Raw genomic sequence first — 19,293 nt, 5'->3', positions numbered from 1 at the left:
ATAGGCAAATGATTTTCGATTTGGCTAATTTTTTACAAGAATGATCTATGAATAGAGATCTAAAAAATAGACGGTTCGGATTGTTGAAAATATATGGGAGTGGGCCCCATGAGGTATCCTACAAATAATATTATTTGTAGGATTCTACAATGGAGCCTTCCTGTATATATAAAATGATACATAGTTAAGTGATTATTCCATCCTAGCTGGTGTTTGTATGTTTGGAATAAACCTGGAAATAGAATGGTCATTCCCGTTTGATTCTCATGTATAGTTTGGGAGTACTCATTTTCAATCCCCTTAAATAATGAAATGAGCATTTCAACCATTACATTCTTATCCAAGTTTTTACTTGTTTTGGATTCCTTTTACCTACAATTAAAGGGCACCTGACCAAGCCCTTTACTGTGGGTACATTGTTGTGTCTCTGGTCATGCTTCTTTGTGGGTTTGCTTTTTTTGTCGAATTATCAATTTGTTATATGGCAAACAGGGGTTTAAATTTTCTTCATCAAATTTCTTATTCTAAATTTGAGCTAGTTAATCTCTGCAAATTTTGTTCTTTTGTAATTGAGCCTGCAAAAATAAGTTACGTTGTACCTGGTTTCTGATCACTTGCTGCAAATTAACACTACCCATCTAGCTGCTTGGCCTTGTTTTTTCACTTCGTGCCAGAATTCCACACCCCAATACCCGAACAACTACATGATTTTCAATATCACGGTTCTTTATTTTCTTTCTTCACAACAGAAAATTACAGCTGTTACAATCTCCTTGGAATCAATATGGATAATGTGTAGAAACATCAAATACTGGAACAGACATGATTTAAGAGTTTGTGCTTTTTAAGCTTAGTTAGTGTATAGGCATAGCTATTGAACAATTCAACTTGCAACAGAATAATGGGTACATGCTTCATTCAATACAATTATATGAAACAACATTTAGCACAACAATATAAATTATCTGTTTTCAATTTTCAAAAAATTCATTAACATGGTACTAACGTACATAAAGTACATTGTATTCCTTTCGATCAATCTTGTTTCTTATTTTACTTTCAGACATATGCAGTGGACATAGAATAAGATGAAAGTAATGGAGTGAGGGAAGTCATTAATATGTTTGGGGTCTCAAATTTCAGATTTAAGTATGGAATTCCAAGCTTGAGATTCAAAGTCCCGAGTCCTAGATTTGGAATTAAGGATCAGAGGTCTGACGTTGATAACCTGAGGTTTGGGATTTGAAGCTTAGAGAAGCACATGATCTAAACACAGAGCTCCCTCATATCTACTCTGTTACAAACTTAAAGTCATAGAGCTTTTGCTGGTCAGGAAAAGACTTGGACACACTCTCCTTCTGCATTCACCTCTTAACCCCATGCAATGAAGTGGATGCTTGGCCTCTACACTGAAGTTGCCAAATTTCTCATACACATAAAACCAACTATAAGGACTAAAACTGTGTAGCCGTCGCCCCTCAGTGATCAAGTCTAACTGTGCGGCTCTCTCAGGACTATGCAGTGTATGCAAAGTCAGATGCCTCAAAATTCACACTATCAAACACAAAAGACAGGGAATTGATCGGTTGTGGCTGCAACAAACTGATGGAAGATGGAAAGCAAATTAATTGAGTAATTTTTATCATAAAAAAATAGTAACACTGTAACAGTAATAGTTTTGAGCTTCTGGATTAGCTATATTTGCATATACATACCGCGAGGCCAATCTTTATAAGGTGCATCTCTAGAAAAGACTCCACCTCCAAAGTACAAAACAAACCAATTCAACAACAAGAGCAAGCCCCACAGCCAGGATAAAGATCATCTGCACAAAAAATTCCTCCACAAATTAAGTCCTCTGATTGTTTTGACAAACGTGAACTCAAACGCAATATATTAAAGAAAAAAAAATATTTTGGTTCTTCAAATTATAGTTAATAGTGGCCTTTACACAGACAAACTGAATTAGTACCTGTAATACTAATACCCTGGTTGCAGTAGCTGTTGACTTTTTGTAGTCTTTCTGAGCAAAAGCACCCGCTAGAATAGCCTAAATAGCAGAGGACAGTAACACAGAGATTGCCTAAAATAGTTGTAATGGTAAATATTGATTTATAACTATAAAAATGACTAATCTGGTGGAAAACAAGCTAACTATAACTCAGAGAGCAGGCACTTTGTGTGCCTTTTAGGTCTTGCACAGTGACCCTTTTTTTTTTTTTTTTTGATTGAGAAAAAGAAGATGGAAATTAAATTACCTGTCCAGCAGCAGACAAACCATCAGCAAGAACAGATGATGACAACCAGACCTGAAAGCAAGTCTGAAATGCAGTGATGGGACTTGGACCAAGCTGCGCAACCAGCGATACTGCCAAGGTCAGAAGGTCACAGCAATCACCCTAGCCAACAGCAATCAACTTCACGTAATTATAAAAAGTATTTTAGAGCAAAGAACTAAAGGAGAAGCCAATCCACATTAGATGAAAACAGTTCAACTGTACAAACAAAACATATAACTCCTATTAAGAGGCTAGTCCAAAGTTTGGTAGATGAGTAAATTATTAAGCTGTGCTATAAGTTGGAGGAATCAAGCTTATACTCATTCTTCAGAAACCAACCAAATTGCAAGTCTTTAATACTTGGAGGTAAGCGATCAACTTTTGTTGTCAAGATTAAGAAGAGAATTAAGAGCCATCAAGTACCTAAAAGGATATCAAGTTAACACTTTAATCTTGACAAAGATTTCTCTTAAGTTAAAGTAGTACGAAGAGTAGTCCACTACTAGACAGGCTTTAACTTATATGCAGTTATGCTTTATTTCTTGGTTTTCAGCATACTTAAGCTTAAAGGTAATGAAGGAAGAAGGTTAAGTAAAAGTAGTTGGGATTGGAAAATCAGAACACAAAACTAGGCCTACCACTGACATATAGAGGAGTTGGTATCCTTAAACCTTCGGGAGATCCCTTGCATAGCCAATATAAGAAGAACTGCAGGTGCACCGATCAATCTTAATCTCAAGTATTTCTGTGCTGGGGCTGGCATATGGAATCCCTGTTCCATAACATGAGCTGTAATTATTTCTCTCATTCAATAATAAAGAGCTTAAATTACATATAATATTCATTTTGATGAAAAGTCATTGAGAAATGGTTTATACTTTGGAAACCTATCCAAAATTTGAGTAACTTGAGAAAAGAAGATATGCCAAAAATTTAGATCAACATGTGGTTGAAGGATAGATATGATTTGGCCCAAGGTCAGCTTTTAGATACAGGCAATGCCTAATTATGCGATCAAGTCACAAAAATATATCAAGAAAATTTCAGATATTATTTGGGAGACATTTGTTTAAATTCTTTATCTCCTTTTTCATTGATTTGTTTATTAGCAGTGTTCACTTTTTTAATATATTAAAAATTTAAAATCACTTACAGGTTTCATACCCATCACACCCAGGAGAACTTTGACTCCAAACATGAGAAATATAGCTTGCAAGCGGCAAGTATTGCACCAAAGATGACTGCTGTTGATGCTGAAGCAATAAGTCTCCTCTCTTTCTTTATTTTGGAATCTTATCAAGAAAATCACTAATACTAAATTTCAGAGTGAATATAATAATATTATTTAAGATGTTCATTGATATTTGAGTTCTTGGCATATCTGTCAGAGAGCTAGAGAGTGAGTGAGTCAATAAGTGAGTGAGAGAGAGAGAGAGAGAGAGGTACCATTTCCTTGTGGATCACTGTTCTTAGAATCATTTTTCTCTGCATTCACAGGCTTAACATTTTCTGCTACGGATTTCATTCTTTAACATTCTCAGAAAACCACTCTTTCATCTTACTGTTTTGGGGTGTAAACTTTTCCACAGCCTAACCATTTTCTTTTGCTGCATCATCATCTGCCACAAGCCCCTTTTTCCATGTCATCAAGCTGCATGTCTGAACTTCTTTCCAAGTTCTCACCTTTTGCTGACTTGAAGTTACGTACTGAAACAGTATCATCCTCAGCAACAGAAGAAGTTGTAACACTGACCAGTGGAAATATAGTATCTTGCTCAGCAATAGATACTCCTGCTGCTGCGAGCTCCACCGGACCTATAGAATAAAAAAAGTTCATCTTTAACTTTGAATCCTTCCACTTGAACAAACAACGCGCCCAAAGTGAATTGATAACCATATCTTTTGATAATACACTGACTAGTGATGGTTAAGACAAGACCAATTAATGTAGCCAAACACCATACAAGTTGATATCTTCTTGTGGACATGCAGACACTAATGGACAACAAAATTGTGTCCTTAAAAATGACTCCTTCGACCCCTAAGATAGAGTGGAATCGGTTGGAAGCATTCAACAGAAATAATTATGTTACTTTCATTATATCAAAGAATGGTTAGCATAAATATCACATCATACCAACAATGTACATAATTGGAGAATCGAAAGAATATATATACATAATCACTATAAATAAATTTCATCTTCACTGGAGTGATCACTTGTATGATCAAAACGACCAACATATTAATGACTTACCTCACTCCACCAATACTTTCTTCTTTGTCCACTGCATATGTCTGAAAGTAAAATAAGAAACAAGATGGATCGAAAGGAATACAATGTTAGTATCATGTGAACGAACTTTTTGAAAATTGAAAATAAATAATTGACAATGTTGTGCTGAAGGTTGTTTCATATATTGTATGGAATGAAGTACGTACCAATTATCCTGTTGCTAGTTGAATTGTTCAATAGCTATGCCCATAACACCATCTAAGCTTAATAAACACAAACTCTGATATCATGTTGTTCCAGTATTTGATGTTTCTATGCCTTATCCATATTGATCCAGAAAACTCAGATTGACGCGCTACCCTGAAAAGACAGGGCAGAAGGGAGAGTTAGATGGGTATTGATTTATTTCATAACGGCTGATAAGAAACAGAGAAGAAAAAACCTGTGAAAAGATTTTATTGCTTTTTTGTTTTTACTTTTTTGGGAAAGGCTAAAAAACAAATAGAAGTTTTCAAAATCAATTTCAACATGAGTTGAAGTGGTTGTATGCCAATACTTACCCATTTAGTTAAACCACATGATCAGCCAATGATTGAACATGACATTCATTACTCATGAACAACATTTTGAAATTGTTAATTTGTCTAATCTTTCTATAGTATAAAAGGCAATCAAAATTTCACATTGAAAAAGGGTAAATTGAAGAAGCAATTTACCTACTATAAAATTAAATCTCTCGTTATAATCTTCGTAGTGATACAGGAGACAAAGTGGCTGATGTCACCCTATTTATGCCAATAAAACAAAAAACAAAAGAGCCAAATTCATCATATCATAAACTTATGTATAATGTGGACAAAATGATACATGATATCATAAAATTCTTCCAAGGAAATAAATCACTATGAAATGGAAAGAAGATAAAAGAAGTTAGGTACACACATGCATGTGTATGTAAACATGAACTAATGAATTACAGGCATTAAGAACTCATTTCTAAGAGAAGGAAAGTGAGATGAGGTTATATATAGATACCACTTTGTTGTCAAGATGTTGTTGCACAATTGCAGTGAATAAGGACAATCTTTTATGCATATGCCTTCGGTAATCCAACACCTAGATCGATGTGAAGACAGAAACATTAATGCTCTATATGAATTAATATTGACCAAAAAGCAAGAAGAACTAAGAAGAATATGAACAAGAGTTTGCATTTGATAGCCTATTTTGAAAAACCACACTGTAAAATCAGAAGTTACAAAACGCACCAGATTTTTACTCTGAATCTTGTTCATCCGGATCAATAAATATAACAACGTCTGGAATGTGAGAAATCTTAGGCCAGTCCTCCCCTGTTTCTTTCTTGCATCTGTTGTGTAATAAGATGGAGCAATTGAAGATAGTCAATCTCTGCAAAGAGGTGAGATGACGCATTCCTTCAGGCAGTGATGCCAACGTAGGGCATCTAGAAATTGAAAGCTCTGCGAGTGATGTGAGGCTGCCAATCCCTTCAGGCAGTGAGGTCAAATTAGGGAGATCTTCAATTGAAAGGCTTTGAAGTGATGTGAGGTTGCCAATCCATTGTGGCATATCCTTATCATCAATTGTACCGATATCCAGAGATTTCAATTTGGAGAGAGGGGAGAAGGAGGAAGATGATGCTCCTCCTCCTCCACACACAAAGGAGGAGACAGGGATATTGAAGAGGGATGAACAACTACCATCGCCATTCTTCTCCATCATCACCGCTGTCTCTTGGAATGGCTTCAAGCTGGTATTCTGCAATGTCAGCTCTTGGTCGAGATATGGATACAGCGGCATGGAAGTTAGGTAAGGACAATACCAGATATCTAAATAAGAAAGACAAGGAAATGAAGGCAATGATGGTAGATGTTGTTGTTGTGGCTGCAGCCTCCACCATCCCTTGAGATCAGGGCAATCCAATAGACGGAGTTTCTTTAGGGAGGGAAAGAATGGTGTTGGCGAAGTCGATATTGTCGATGCCGTCGATGACATCTCCTTGTCTGATATGTACTCCAAATGCTTGAAATCTTCCAGATTAAGAACCTTAAGGTAAGGTAATTCATCCAACGCTGGAAGATATTGGCATCTACCACAGCCATACAAACTGAGATTAACAATATTTGTTAGAGAATTAAGCCAATTCGCAAACCTCACACCCATATAGGAATTCACGACCAACTCTTTCAGATTTGAATGAGGTTGCAGCGCTTCCAACTGTTTCATTGACATGACTTCATCATTCTCATCATCCCTATTGATCCGTTTCCAACTTAAAGACAACGAACGAAGATATTGTTTCTCCTTCATATTTGCAGCACTTGATTCTGACATTGCATCTTTCCCCGGCCTCAAATTTTTAATCTCTAACCGTCCTCTTAATTCGTTAAGTCTGTTTAGTTCACCAAGCCCAGCACTGCGCCCCAAAACAAATCTATCCAAAGTACCAAGACACGCCAATTCACCCAACCCACGTGGCATATCAGTCAATCTGTAACAGCCTTTGATCAACAGATGCCTTAAGTTGATCAATTTCTTAATGTCTCTTGGCAGTTCCATAAGACTCTCACAATCTGAGAGATCTAGTGTTTGCAAATTATCAAGTCTAACTACCCAATTCGGGAGTTTTTCTAGGGCTCTATTTTCACTCAGATCAAGATATCTTAGGTGTTTCAGTTTAGCAACACAATTTGGTAATACTGTGATTCCCAATGCATTGAGACTCAACATTCGCAATACCTTAAAATTTGTAACAATAGCATTACAGAATGACTTACTTAACCCTCTATTAACAGAGTACATATATGGTTTGCATTGGTTCTGTATGAAAAGAAAAGTCCGTATCTTATTTGCCTTTAGCAAGGAGGTTGGGATTTTCCATTCAAGCAAATCAACATCAAAACCAAAAGAGACATGGCGAAATTTGTCATGATCGAAATTAATCTCTTCATTTTTTCGATCTATTATCATGCTTTCCGTCTCTGAAACTGAAATTGCAAGTTTATTCATCATATCGTGCATTTTACAATTCCTTATCATACCAAACTCATCTTTTGTTTCTTCTTGGAAAAAAGATCTCCAAAGTAATTCCTTAAAATATTCATAACCAACATCTTCCAAACATTGATTTGAAGGCTTGACAAATCCTTGTGCCACCCAGAGTCGAATTAATTTCTTAACATCAAACTCATAATCAGGTGGGAACAAGCTACAATAAGCAAAACAATGTTTTAAATGTGATGGGAGAACATCATAACTTAGTTTTAGTGTTGGTATAATATTATTCTCTTCTTGCATTATTTTCGAAAGTACAGTATTCTCGAAAGCCAACCATTCAGTTTCTTGATTTTTAGAGGGCAACATTCGTCCTATTGTCCTTATAACAAGCGGAACTCCCCCACATTTTCTAGCAATCTTCTCCCCAATTGTCTTAATTGTTGAATTCTCCGGTTCTTTTTCATCTCCAAAAGCCATTTTCTTAAATAAATTCCAAGACTGCTTTTCATCCAAACCCCTTAAGGTGTACGACTTATTTGTGTCTGATATCATTGAAACTTTTTCACTACAAGTAGTTATTAATATTCTACTACCTTTTGCACCACCCATCAACAAGACTTTCAAGCCAAACCATTTTTCAGGATCCTCGTTCCACACATCATCTAACACAAGGAGGTATCTCTTTCCATCTACAATTTTCCTAAGCTGATTTTGCAATTGATCCAGTTGAAGGTTTTCAGCTTTTTCATTAGTTGCAGATTCAATGATTTTCTTAACAAGAGTATTCAACTCAAATGGATCAGAGACACATATCCACATTTTCAGACCAAAATGATTTTTGACTACCTGATCATTAAATACAAGTTGGGCAAGTGTAGTTTTCTCTAATCCTCCAAATCCAACTATGGAAATGATTGATAGATTCTCTTTAGACTTAGGATCCAACAAGTATTGTATAATTGCCCTTTTATCTTCATCTCTCCCTATAATATTTTCTTCAGGGACATATGAGTGAGTTTCCCTCTCCCTAGTTATAAATGGTGTCTCTTCAAATCGCTCAACTAAGTGAAAGTTGTTTCTAAGAGTTGCAATCACATTAAGCCTCTCATTAATCTTTTTTATCGTATGACCTATCTTTAGCCGAAAAGCAAGCTGGTTTGAACTGGAGAAGAAGATGCATACCTGGTTTGAGATTTTATTATTTCCAGGCAACGTTTGTCTCCGCCGAGCTTCAGTATAAAACTCATCCAGCAAGTCATCAACATCATAAACTACAGCTTCCAGATTTTTGAGCCAGCGTTTGACTTCATATTGATTGGCCTGCTTTTGCTCTGCATCAAGAAGAACAGCTTGGATTTGAGTAACTGTCTCCTGAAGCTTCTTGAGCTCATCTTTGACACCCCAAAGCAATCCAATCTCTCGGAAAACATTGGAGCCTAGCCTGCCAATGATTCCTTCAGCAATGTTGAAGAGGACTCCTTCTGCCATTGCCTTGATTCAGGACGGAAACAAAGGTGAATTGAAGAACAGGGTAGCAACAAGTATTTCGAAAGTGAGAAGATGGTGTTGTAAAAATGGATTCGTTGTCATTGCCAGTGTACTTATATAGGCTTACTGGGCATCTTTGAAGTAAATAATAGTCAAGCAAAGTATATGATTCTAGGCTTCTAGCTTGACATGATGGCCATTCTTAGATGGAACAAAAGTGAAAATAAATAGGAAACGATAGAAATCAAACTAAGAGCGGAACAAGTATTCTTTGTTTTCTTGAATAAGAAAAAGCAACCTTATCGTACGTCTTGATATATTCTTGAGAATTCATGCATCCCCAGCAAGAAAAGATAAAGAGAATAGTTCATCTCAATAAAAATAGAATAAAGTTACAATATTTGATCTCAAGAAAAGCATTTGAAAAAGGAATATATATGAATTTTGTACAGTTAGTGAAGTTGTAATTGAAGTAAAGAATGAGTCATAAAATTGAATTCCCTTGCACAAGTAGGACTGGTTTAATTGGAAAGGCTTGTGTACGAAATGTTTATACTCGAGAGGTTTTTTTTTTTTTTTTTTTGGCCACTACTTACACAGTTATACTCAAAGTTTATCCATGTGTTTTTGGCACTTGCAAAAGTACTTCTAAACACGTCCTTATTTCTCTCCAATTGCTTAAACAAAAAAAAAAATTATCTCAAATTAAGCAATGCTTCTTTTTTTTTTGGTAATAGTCGGGGCCAAAAAAATTACATCTCCAATCAATGCTTCAAACTTTTTTTTTTTTGGTCAGTGCTTTAATTATTCCGAAAGCCATCACATACATGATACACCTAGCTTAATGCTACATGAATTTGACTTTTCCAATCTTTAAAACCCTTGATCATCCTGTAAAGATTATATTTGCCAAAAATCTACCAAAAAAAAAATACTCTAGTTTATTTAACTATTATTAAATAAATAAATAGAGAATTTTATTAACAAAATTTTTTATTTATTTGATAACAGTTTGATGACTAATCCATTTTTGATTTAGTTAATTTTTTATAAAAAAAATTTTAAATAATGATCTAGAAAATGAACAATTTTGATCATAAAATTACATTATGAATTAATTAGAAGGGAGAAGTAAAAAAGTGAAAGAAGAACGTAGTTAGCTAGCTAGCATTTCTCTTCACCATTTGATAGCTTTATTTCAACAGTGCAGCCCACTATTTGAAAGCTTTTTTTTTGTTAAAACTGGGAGTCAGTGTCCCAAAGCATCCTCAAAGAGGACAGGAAAACAATTATGAGGGGGTGACGCAAAAAACAGCAAGACCTGAGGAATAGCCTTTCATCTTGATAGCTTTTCATCTTGCCCTTGCCAAGAGAATTTTTTGAATCCTCCACTGACTACATGAGAATTTCACTTCACCATCTGTCGATCTTTAAAAACCAAACCATATATATTACCGTTTCATCCTCCATAAAATATTTTCAGGAACAAAAAAATCATAATGATTTTTCCGGAAAATACAACATTTTTGTTACCCGACCAACCCTAGGTATCATTTCTAATACATCCGTTGGGCTCGAATCCCTCTCTCTCCTTTTACTCATTGAATAGATTTGTTGTTTTTCTTTATTTTATTGGTTTTTCCCCCATAAAAGGAAATGGCTCGGCTATGTGGGATAGCCGAGCCAAAAAAAAAAAAAAAGATTAGAAGATATAAATGAGTTGAAAAGAAAGGACAAATGAGTGTATCCACCACAAAATCAATAATGCTAGTTGTCCCACATTTTTTTTCCCACATTTGTATCCCACCTGATGTGTCATTACTTTATTGGAAGGGTATTTCATTTTTCTTTTTTAGGTTTTATTTTTTAATTTGTAGTGTCCAATGTATGAATGCCATGTAAGATGGTATGAAATTGTGGTATAAAAATATGGTAAGTGTAGCATTACTGACCACAAAATAATGGCAAAGGTCATCACAAGTATTCTACTTGTTGAGAGTAATGTGGAGTAATGTTTTACATTGGAAAACTAGAATTTAGCATATATGCTTATAAGTCTTGGGCCTCTCCACCCATTGCCAATTAATTTTGGGTTGAATGCTCTAATTCTATCACTATTAGCAATTAGCTCCACACAACTCCTTGTGCTCTTTGATACTTCTCAGTAGAAGACAACCATCACAGCCATCAAGTTCATTGAATTATCATCAGAAACAGATCCAGTAACTCATTGCAAAACTTTTTAACCATGGAAGTCTCGCCCTCCACAACACCATGCTTCCTCTCAGGTGTTGGAGAATGCTGAGATGAGTTGGAGGCATTGGATGAGCGGTGTCGGTGTGAGAAGTTGATGATAGCTAGTGGTGGTCAATAGTGTGACTGTGTGAGAGTGTAGTGTGAGTTTTCTCACATTGGAAACACATAGTCTTGTATAAGTGTTTATAAGAGTCTCGGAGCTCTCCTTTTATTTTCAATTAGTTATGAGTTGGATATAGAAGAAAAATTGCAACGACACCAAATTTGGAAGAAATTTACCAAGCAGCAAATTACTTGCTGGTTGCTTGCAAAAAACTTTCTAAGTATACAATGTTTGAGTTTTTTAATTTATTTATATAAGAGTACAATATTTTAGTTACACAATAGGCTTGCAATTTTTGATAAGAAAAGAGTGAACAATTTTGCAATGTAGTTACACTTATACATTCTTAATAAAAAAAACTCACAATTCTAAATCTTGAAACTATCAACCTCCAAAAACATGCTAAATTATACATAAACAAACTCAAATAAGCATCAACCAACCTATAAAAAAAAATATTAAGAAAAAGTACAAAATAAGGGAAACTTTTTTTGCATTGCAGTTATACCAGTGTCGCGCAGTGCAAGCAAGTAAAATGGACATTGTTGAACGTGTAATATGACGCCCTTTATGTTCTTGTAAGTTAAAAAATATATAAATGCTCACTTGTAAATCTCAGAAGTTGTCCAACATTAAAGGTTTAACTTAATTTTACCATAAAAAGAGATTGAAAGAAGTTTCAATATCATTCATTAGTATTTCAACTCTTAATCTTATTATTATTTACTTGCTCGTCTTTTTGTGAAAGGCTGGTGTCTGGTATTTTGACACAACTACACAACTAATGATGCGAGTTTATTTCTATAAATAAGAAGTTGTGATCTTTGAGTTACCAATTTTAGCAACAATGATACCTTAATTAATTAATATATATATACCATAAATAGAAATTTTCTCTATATGACGTCCATCCGTTCTTTAACTAAAGAACGGTAAATATGTTTTATGGCTCTGTTTTTTTTCACCATTTTATTTTAAACAGGATTTAATTATTTAGAGTATAAATCATTATTCGAACATATTCCTTGGTTTTAACTCTCATGATTTTGAGTTTCGTTCCTCTGTTAGAATTTAGATTTTAACTTCGAAGTTTTACTGCCCAAAACTCGAGAGTTAAAACCTAAAATATAACCTCGAACAATAATTCTATACCTAAAATGTAGAATCATATACCCTAACATGTTGAACCCTATAAAAAATGGTCTAAAAATGACAATATGTCATAGAAATATCCATGTCCATTCTTTAGTTAACGAACGGATATCCTGCAAAGATAATTTCTCTGATGCCCACTTGGGTCATCCGGATGGTGTACTAACATAGTATGATGCAATCCTGTACATATTACATACTTAACTATAATTCTAGACAATTGACTTACCTACATTCCTATACTATATATAAAAATTGCATGGTTATCGAGTCAAAGCTAGGTCACCTGAATGTGGTCTCAGTGAAATTGAACGGTTTAGATTTAATGAGCAATTACAACGGTTCTGATTTGGTCAATAACGCAAATAAAATATCATCCCCTAAATAATGATGTGAAAAATATGAGCCGTTGGAAAAGAGAATAACTTCTCTGTCACGGGGATGCCAGCTTAGCAATTTGACCTACTGTCACAACCTAATGAAGATGAGACACATTTTGTCAGCATACCGTGTCACAACCCAATAAATTAATTACTAACTTAACTAATTTTTGTTGGTATGATCAAAGGAAGAACATATGTGTCTCATCTGAATGTGGTCTCAGTGAAATTGAACGGTCTAGATTTAATGAGCAATTACAACGGTTCTGATTTGGTCAATAACGCAAATAAAATATCATCCCCTAAATAATGATGTGAAATCGAAGTTGTTGGAAAAGAGAATAACTTCCTTGTCACGGGGATGCCATGTCATCAATCTGACCTAGTGTCACAACCTAATGAAGATGAGACACATGGTGTCAGCATACTGTGTCACAACCCAATAAATTATTAACTTAACTAATTTTTGTTGGTATGATCAAAGGAAGAGCATATGTGTCTCATCTTCATTGGGTTGTGACACCAGGTCAATTAAATTGCTGACCTGGCATCTCTGTGACTGGGAAGTTATTCTCGTTGGAAAAAACTTAACAAAACGCAGAAGAGAGAGAAACTTATTGTAGAGTGCAAGAGAGGAATTTTGATAGGGGAGGGAGTGGAATAGATTGTCGATCCAGTCGCCAATCTCGTCGCTAAATCCCTTCGTTGTTCCCGTTCGATAGAATGGAAATCCTCTGAGAGAGACAGAGAGACATAGAGCTGGAGTTGATTTTGACTGAGGAGGAAGATGAAGAGAAAGAGGTCATGGCTAGCAGAAACAAGATGTTTGAATCAAACAAGATTCGTTATCAATGGATTTTTCTCAGGTCCAAAACCGAATGATCCGTAATATTTTAAATTTTTTTTTTTATGTATTCGTATAGGATGAGAAAGATAGGTTAAAATTAGCATAGATTGAAACGCTACCATTAGCAAAGGAAATTGAAGTGGAAAGCTTATTATCTAAATTTGAATATATAAATGGAAAATGAAGTGGGTTGGATATGGCTTACACCGTAAAAGAATTGTGAACCATTAGGCCTTGTTTGTTTCACCTTCTTAACAGGGACTGGCTTAGTTAAGACTTTAAGCCCATGTTTGGTGAGCTTAGGATTAAAAAACACGGGGCTTAGTGAATCCTCTCCAACTTAAATGAGCTTCTTAGTTGGGCTTAGTGAAACCCGTGAAAATGTGGAGGTTTAGCTAAGAACCTCCTTAGCTGGGTCTACCTAAGACAAAACTTTCATCTTCTACAGCAATCCAACCCATTTCTTCTACCTGCAGCAACAACGCCAGTCAACGCAGTGCAGCAACAATGCCAGTCACACACACACTCTTTCTCTCTGCTCAATGCCATGGCGCTTGCCACCGTCGTCGACCACCAAAACAACCACCACCTCCACCTTGAGTCCCTCCCTCTCATCGACCTCCGCCTCCTCTCCCAATCCGAGCTCTACTCCCTCTCCCTCACCTCGTATTCCTCCTCATTTCACATCCTCAAACCTTTCTCCTCTCTCAAAACCACCGAACACGGCGGAAACCCGAACGCCGCTAAACCCTCGCACAAATCCAAACCCCCCTCTGCTCCGTGGCTCAACAAGTGGCCCAATCGCAACCCTCCCGCCGATTTTTCCCGCCAAAAGATCAACGACAAGGTTAAAGTCAAGGACTCGTACGGCCGAGACCAAACCATCAAAGCAAATACTGCAAATACCACTCGGTACTTCGACAAGGACAAAGGCCAGAGCGCGATAGAGAGAATCGTGTTCCGGTTGCGGAACTTAGGGTTAGGGTCCGACGATGAGGAAGAAGAAGAAGGCGATGATGGTATCGGATTGGACGGTCAGGATTCAATGCCAAGCGGGGAAGAGAAGCTCGGCGATTTGTTACAGCGCGAGTGGGTTCGACCTCCGCCTCCTCTCCCAATCCGAGCTCTACTCCCTCTCCCTCACCTCGTATTCCTCCCAATGGCTTGATGGCTTTTCTGTGTTTTTTCCTTTTTTTTTTCTTTAATTTCTCTCTCACCAGATTGCCTTGATCTATTGGGTTCTTTGGGGATTGATATATAGAATGGATGACTTGAGATTTTTCTGGGTTCGTTTCCTTTCTTTTTTTCTTTTTTTTTTTTCATGTTTTTATTTTCTTTAATTTCTTGATTTTTATTTCCAATTTTTTTTGGTGGGTTTTGTTCTTCTCTCTTTTTTATTTTTCCCTTTTTATCATTATTAAATTGTTAAAACAAAAATCAGACTTGCACCCGAGGAGTTGGGCTTCTTTGGGAATCACTAAATCAGTGTAGAGAGAATTGGTTGGATCCCAAATTTGTTTAATTTCATGCATTTTTTACAATGTCATAAAAACAATATTGGAATTGTTCAAAAAATTCAACAGTAAATAAGAAAGTTATAGCATTTTAAAAGTGGTCACCCCAATTTATTGCATTGAAACTATTTTAAGAGATTTTATAATTTAATTATTTAGGTCTTCAAACTAAATTGAAATTTTTTTATAATTAATATGTTTAATTATTTTAAAAATTAAATATGGGGATTTATGATTTTGTTTCAAAAATTAATTTTCCAACTTGTTAGTCCTGCACTGCACCAAACATAGGACAGGACTATTTTCATTATCCAGATTGTTAGTCCTGCACTACACCAAACATAAAGGCAGTTCTTAGCTAGCTTAGTCCATGCCAAGCTAGTCTATGCCAGTCCCGATAGCTAGTCCATGCCAAGACAGTCCTGTGAAACAAACGAGGCCTTACAGTTTTTTATGTTTCATTAATGAAGGAGATATTCACGCTGACCCTCAAGTTTCATTAATTCCACCAATACCCCTTAATTTTAAACATCGTTAACTTCAAACAAAACAAAACCCTAGAACTAAACAAAAGAGTGAAGAGATGGAATGCTTCCTTCTGAAAATGGAGGCAATCCCACAACTGCCTAAAACTGGCGCTCGGTGGGGTTGCAATGTGTGATAGCAGAGGACAAAGGTTATGGAGCAGAGTAGGGAATATGGGGAGCAGAGGAGGTCGACGGCTAGCTTGTTGTACAAGATGGAGATCAAAGATTTTGTGACTCTCTCTTCTATGACAAATTTTACAGTGACGAAGAGTGGCCCACTGGTTTTGTACTTCTCCCCACCACCAGCAGATTGGTTTTGTAGCATTTAGAAGATGGACCCCTGCTGCCATAGATCTCTCTTTTTCACTCATTCTAGTTTAAGTTCGTACATCTCAATTTTTTACCTTTTTATAGTCATTGAATATGTAAACCTTTATCCAAAACTATGTAAAACTTTATTGTTGCTCTGTTTGAAAATATGTAAAATCCTCAAATTAATAACACAAACTCAATCCTAAAAGGCTAAAACACATAACACAAATTCATTCCTAAAAAAATAAAATAAAATAAGATAAATCTTACAAAATCAAAAAACACCTAAATTTTAATTCAGTTAACACATCCACCTGGAGGTGTTGGTACGCTCCTTAGGGGTGGGGTCAGTGAGGTAGAATTTGATTGATCTGTTACAGGGCTGGGGTCTTTAGAAGCATCTCTATCAAAATCAGCATTCAGCAGCTAAGGTGTTGAACATGGCCATGATAAACATGAACCATCCTTACAGGTGGACATGGCTATGATGAACAAGAACCTTCCTACATTCATGCCTAACACAAGTATAACTTCGACATGATGAAGCACCAAATGTTGAAGAAGAGCCTTGGAGTGTGTTCGGTGCCTTCAGCATTGGCGTGGTTGTTCCGGTGTACTCAGTAATCCTCTTAAACGAGCAAAACTGCATTTACACATCCGTCATTCTCTGGATTATTAGTCACCTGAGCATATTTCCCTGCATCCACCGCAAAGAAAAGATCAACACAGCAAGCGACATGAGTTAGAATCTAAAGTATCCACATAAAACAGAGTTTGTTAACAAAGCTTAAAGAGCTAGCATCAGCCAAAATGCCAACCACCACCCAAAGATTGGACTCACCCCATACAACTTTTCCTGCAGGTGTGACTAGACCAAGTTCACTGACATTCACCTGATATTCATAGAAAAGACAGCAGCATAAGACAATGGTATTTGTATTCCAAATGCCACAGGTCATCACATAACAATAATAGAGGTACCTCAATGATGGTTCCCTTGGTCAAGACACCAAGAGAAGTATACATTTGACCATTAGGATTTTTCTTCACACCAATGATCTCAAGGTTAAAAGTGCATTTAAGTTCAGGGTGTGTCACATGAGCTTTGGTGAATCGCAAACCACTGGGCCGGATGAATCGCTCATACTTGGGAGGTTTCCTCGTAAAACCAGCTCCCACAAATGTGGCCTTTGTGACCATCCTCTTCCATTGCTTGGCTGCAAAAATTAACCAAGTATAAGCTACCAGAGACTAAAGGAAGAAAAGTGCATGACAAATAATAGTACCAGTTATCAAATTTAGGATGAAAATATTAAAATTAAGGGTAACTTAATCTTGTCACGTGGGATAATCTAAATCATAATCCAAATTTTTAACTATTATTTAGGGAAAGAAATCAAACTGCAAAATTTGATTGGTACGGAAAAGTGAGGACAAATTGTAGATGACTTACTCTTGCGTTTTCCGGATCTAATCACCTTAAACATCTCATCTTCAGCCACAGGCCTTACCTGTTGAAGATAAACTCAGTCAGAAAATTCTCATTTTTAGATAACACAAGATAAATGCTCCCGCACAACAAGAACAATTATTCACAGTTTTAGTACAGAGACTAAATCAAGGAAGTTGCATATTACCTTAGGGAGAGGGACTTCCCATTTCCCAGCTTTCTCCTTTCGTTTTTGCTTAATCGTGTTGCTAAGAACCTATTCCAGCATAAAGTCAGATACAAAAACATGAAGAAATATCAAAACTTTTCTATTTAATGGCTGGCAAACCATACTTTTGCTCGTGTTGTATTGTCACGATCTAGCAGATATGCTGGAACAGCTCCTTCATGAACATCATCATCCACCTTGCGCCTAGTTGATGACTCCTCATGCATAGCCAACCTGTCGACATTCATAAATAACATTTTCTATTGAGAACATAGGCACAAACATAATATTCAATCTGTAACTGGCAATGGGATAACTCAATATACTTTGCCAGTTGTATAAACACAAAGCTCCTAAAGTAACTTAGCAACATAAACACAAACTAGTATTTAGGTATATAAAGAAGATGCAGATAAGCTTGTGTAGAATGAAGCCTGTGCCGTTGTACATATGAAAATAACTATGTGTATATCACACCAAATAATAGTTGTCAAGTAACCCATGCGATATGATAATAGATGTTTAAAAGCATCAATTCATTGCATTTTCTGAGAGGTACATTGTGGTTACTGTGGGGAAAAAACAATCATATTAATACCCAAAAATCTCAATATGAGTAACTAAATACTCAATGTATTAAAAAATAGAATATCATTTCTAAGAGTACAACAGAATACAACAATAATGAAATAAAAAAAATTACAAAAAAAAAAAAAATTAGACAAGGAAATAAGAAAAAATTTAATTAAAATGGATTAAAAATCGCATGATGGAACTTACGTTTTCTTCATGAGAGCCTTCTCAGCATAACGTTTCTTAGCAAACATCTTGCCCTTAATACCAAGAGCCTGTTCCATTACAAAATTTCCAAACAAATAAATAAGAATAATTTTAGTTTAATTTTTCAGGAAAGTAGAAGAAAGGAATGAAATTGACCTTCTGCGCAATCTCAGAGCGCTTGTGGACCTCACGAGCCTCCTTCTTGCGTTTGCGCTCGAAGTGGTCGGGTCGGTACCCATATCGCTTCCTGTGAAGATCTATGTAATCTCCCTGTGGCTGAATTTCACAAACAACAATAATTACGATATCAAAAGCCGTCAAAAATTATGAAAACTAAAGCAGAAACATAGATAAAGAGATCGAGAACCAACCATGGTTAAAGAGAGCTTCTATAAGTTGCTTTTATGGTTATGGAAGAGGGAAAGTGTGAGCTTTGGGGTTAGGGATTTCTAGGGTTCAAATCGGGTTGGGAGAGAGAGATGGAATTTCGAGGGTTCTATTCGAGTTTGGGGATTTAGGGTTTAGGGTTTAGGATTTAGGATTTTTTTTTTTTTTTTGGTCAAATGGTTTAGGGTTTAGGAATTAGGATAGAGTCTGGTAGTCTGCTAAGGGTGAAGTCATCAGGTGCGAGAAGGTCCAGGGAACATTCTGATTCGCTAATGATACAGAGACGCGTGGAGAAATACAATAAAAATGACACTGCCAATTGATGTCACGAAAAATTATTATATGTTACATAGTTT

General features: G+C 36.0%; 2 protein-coding genes across 2 annotated transcripts; both read right to left on the bottom strand.

The window, feature by feature from the left end:
• Positions 1 to 1,025: 1,025 nt before the first annotated feature.
• Positions 1,026 to 9,021, bottom strand: LOC147292187 (putative disease resistance protein RGA3). The gene is made up of 13 exons (XM_086236250.1): positions 6,275 to 9,021; positions 5,784 to 6,172; positions 5,551 to 5,631; positions 5,232 to 5,300; positions 4,722 to 4,875; positions 4,537 to 4,577; positions 3,726 to 4,094; positions 3,433 to 3,571; positions 2,918 to 3,051; positions 2,259 to 2,399; positions 1,973 to 2,050; positions 1,716 to 1,825; positions 1,026 to 1,602 (listed from the first exon to the last, which is right to left on the bottom strand). Exons 1-2 carry the CDS (start codon positions 9,019 to 9,021, stop codon positions 5,791 to 5,793), a joined length of 3,129 nt encoding a protein of 1,042 aa, XP_086092376.1. The 3' UTR covers positions 1,026 to 1,602; positions 1,716 to 1,825; positions 1,973 to 2,050; positions 2,259 to 2,399; positions 2,918 to 3,051; positions 3,433 to 3,571; positions 3,726 to 4,094; positions 4,537 to 4,577; positions 4,722 to 4,875; positions 5,232 to 5,300; positions 5,551 to 5,631; positions 5,784 to 5,790.
• Positions 9,022 to 16,278: 7,257 nt separating this feature from the next.
• Positions 16,279 to 19,076, bottom strand: LOC147292186 (uncharacterized). The gene is made up of 9 exons (XM_086237076.1): positions 18,922 to 19,076; positions 18,707 to 18,826; positions 18,551 to 18,618; positions 17,896 to 18,004; positions 17,750 to 17,818; positions 17,566 to 17,623; positions 17,094 to 17,329; positions 16,954 to 17,005; positions 16,279 to 16,809 (listed from the first exon to the last, which is right to left on the bottom strand). Exons 1-9 carry the CDS (start codon positions 18,922 to 18,924, stop codon positions 16,742 to 16,744), a joined length of 783 nt encoding a protein of 260 aa, XP_086093202.1. The 5' UTR covers positions 18,925 to 19,076; the 3' UTR covers positions 16,279 to 16,741.
• Between the last annotated feature and the right edge of the window lie 217 nt (positions 19,077 to 19,293).

Source organism: Dryas octopetala, chromosome 3, assembly GCF_963921425.1.
Source record: "Dryas octopetala chromosome 3, drDryOcto1.1, whole genome shotgun sequence".
NCBI lineage: Eukaryota > Viridiplantae > Streptophyta > Magnoliopsida > Rosales > Rosaceae > Dryas > Dryas octopetala.
Note: the sequence above shows the minus strand (reverse complement) of the source record. Positions and strands in the feature narration are given on the sequence as shown.

What these genes read in the sequence shown, in the direction of transcription:
- LOC147292187 (XM_086236250.1), bottom strand. Translation starts at nt 9,021, where the DNA reads ATGGCAGAAGGAGTCCTCTTCAACATTGCTGAAGGAATCATTGGCAGG. An exon ending in AATACCAGCTTGAAGCCATT is followed by an intron (nt 6,173 to 6,274) that starts CCAAGAGACAGC and finishes AGGAGGAGCATC; the next exon opens with ATCTTCCTCCTTCTCCCCTC.
- LOC147292186 (XM_086237076.1), bottom strand. An exon ending in GCTCTGAGATTGCGCAGAAG is followed by an intron (nt 18,619 to 18,706) that starts GTCAATTTCATT and finishes GTAATGGAACAG; the next exon opens with GCTCTTGGTATTAAGGGCAA. An exon ending in CCAAGGGAACCATCATTGAG is followed by an intron (nt 17,006 to 17,093) that starts GTACCTCTATTA and finishes TATGAATATCAG; the next exon opens with GTGAATGTCAGTGAACTTGG.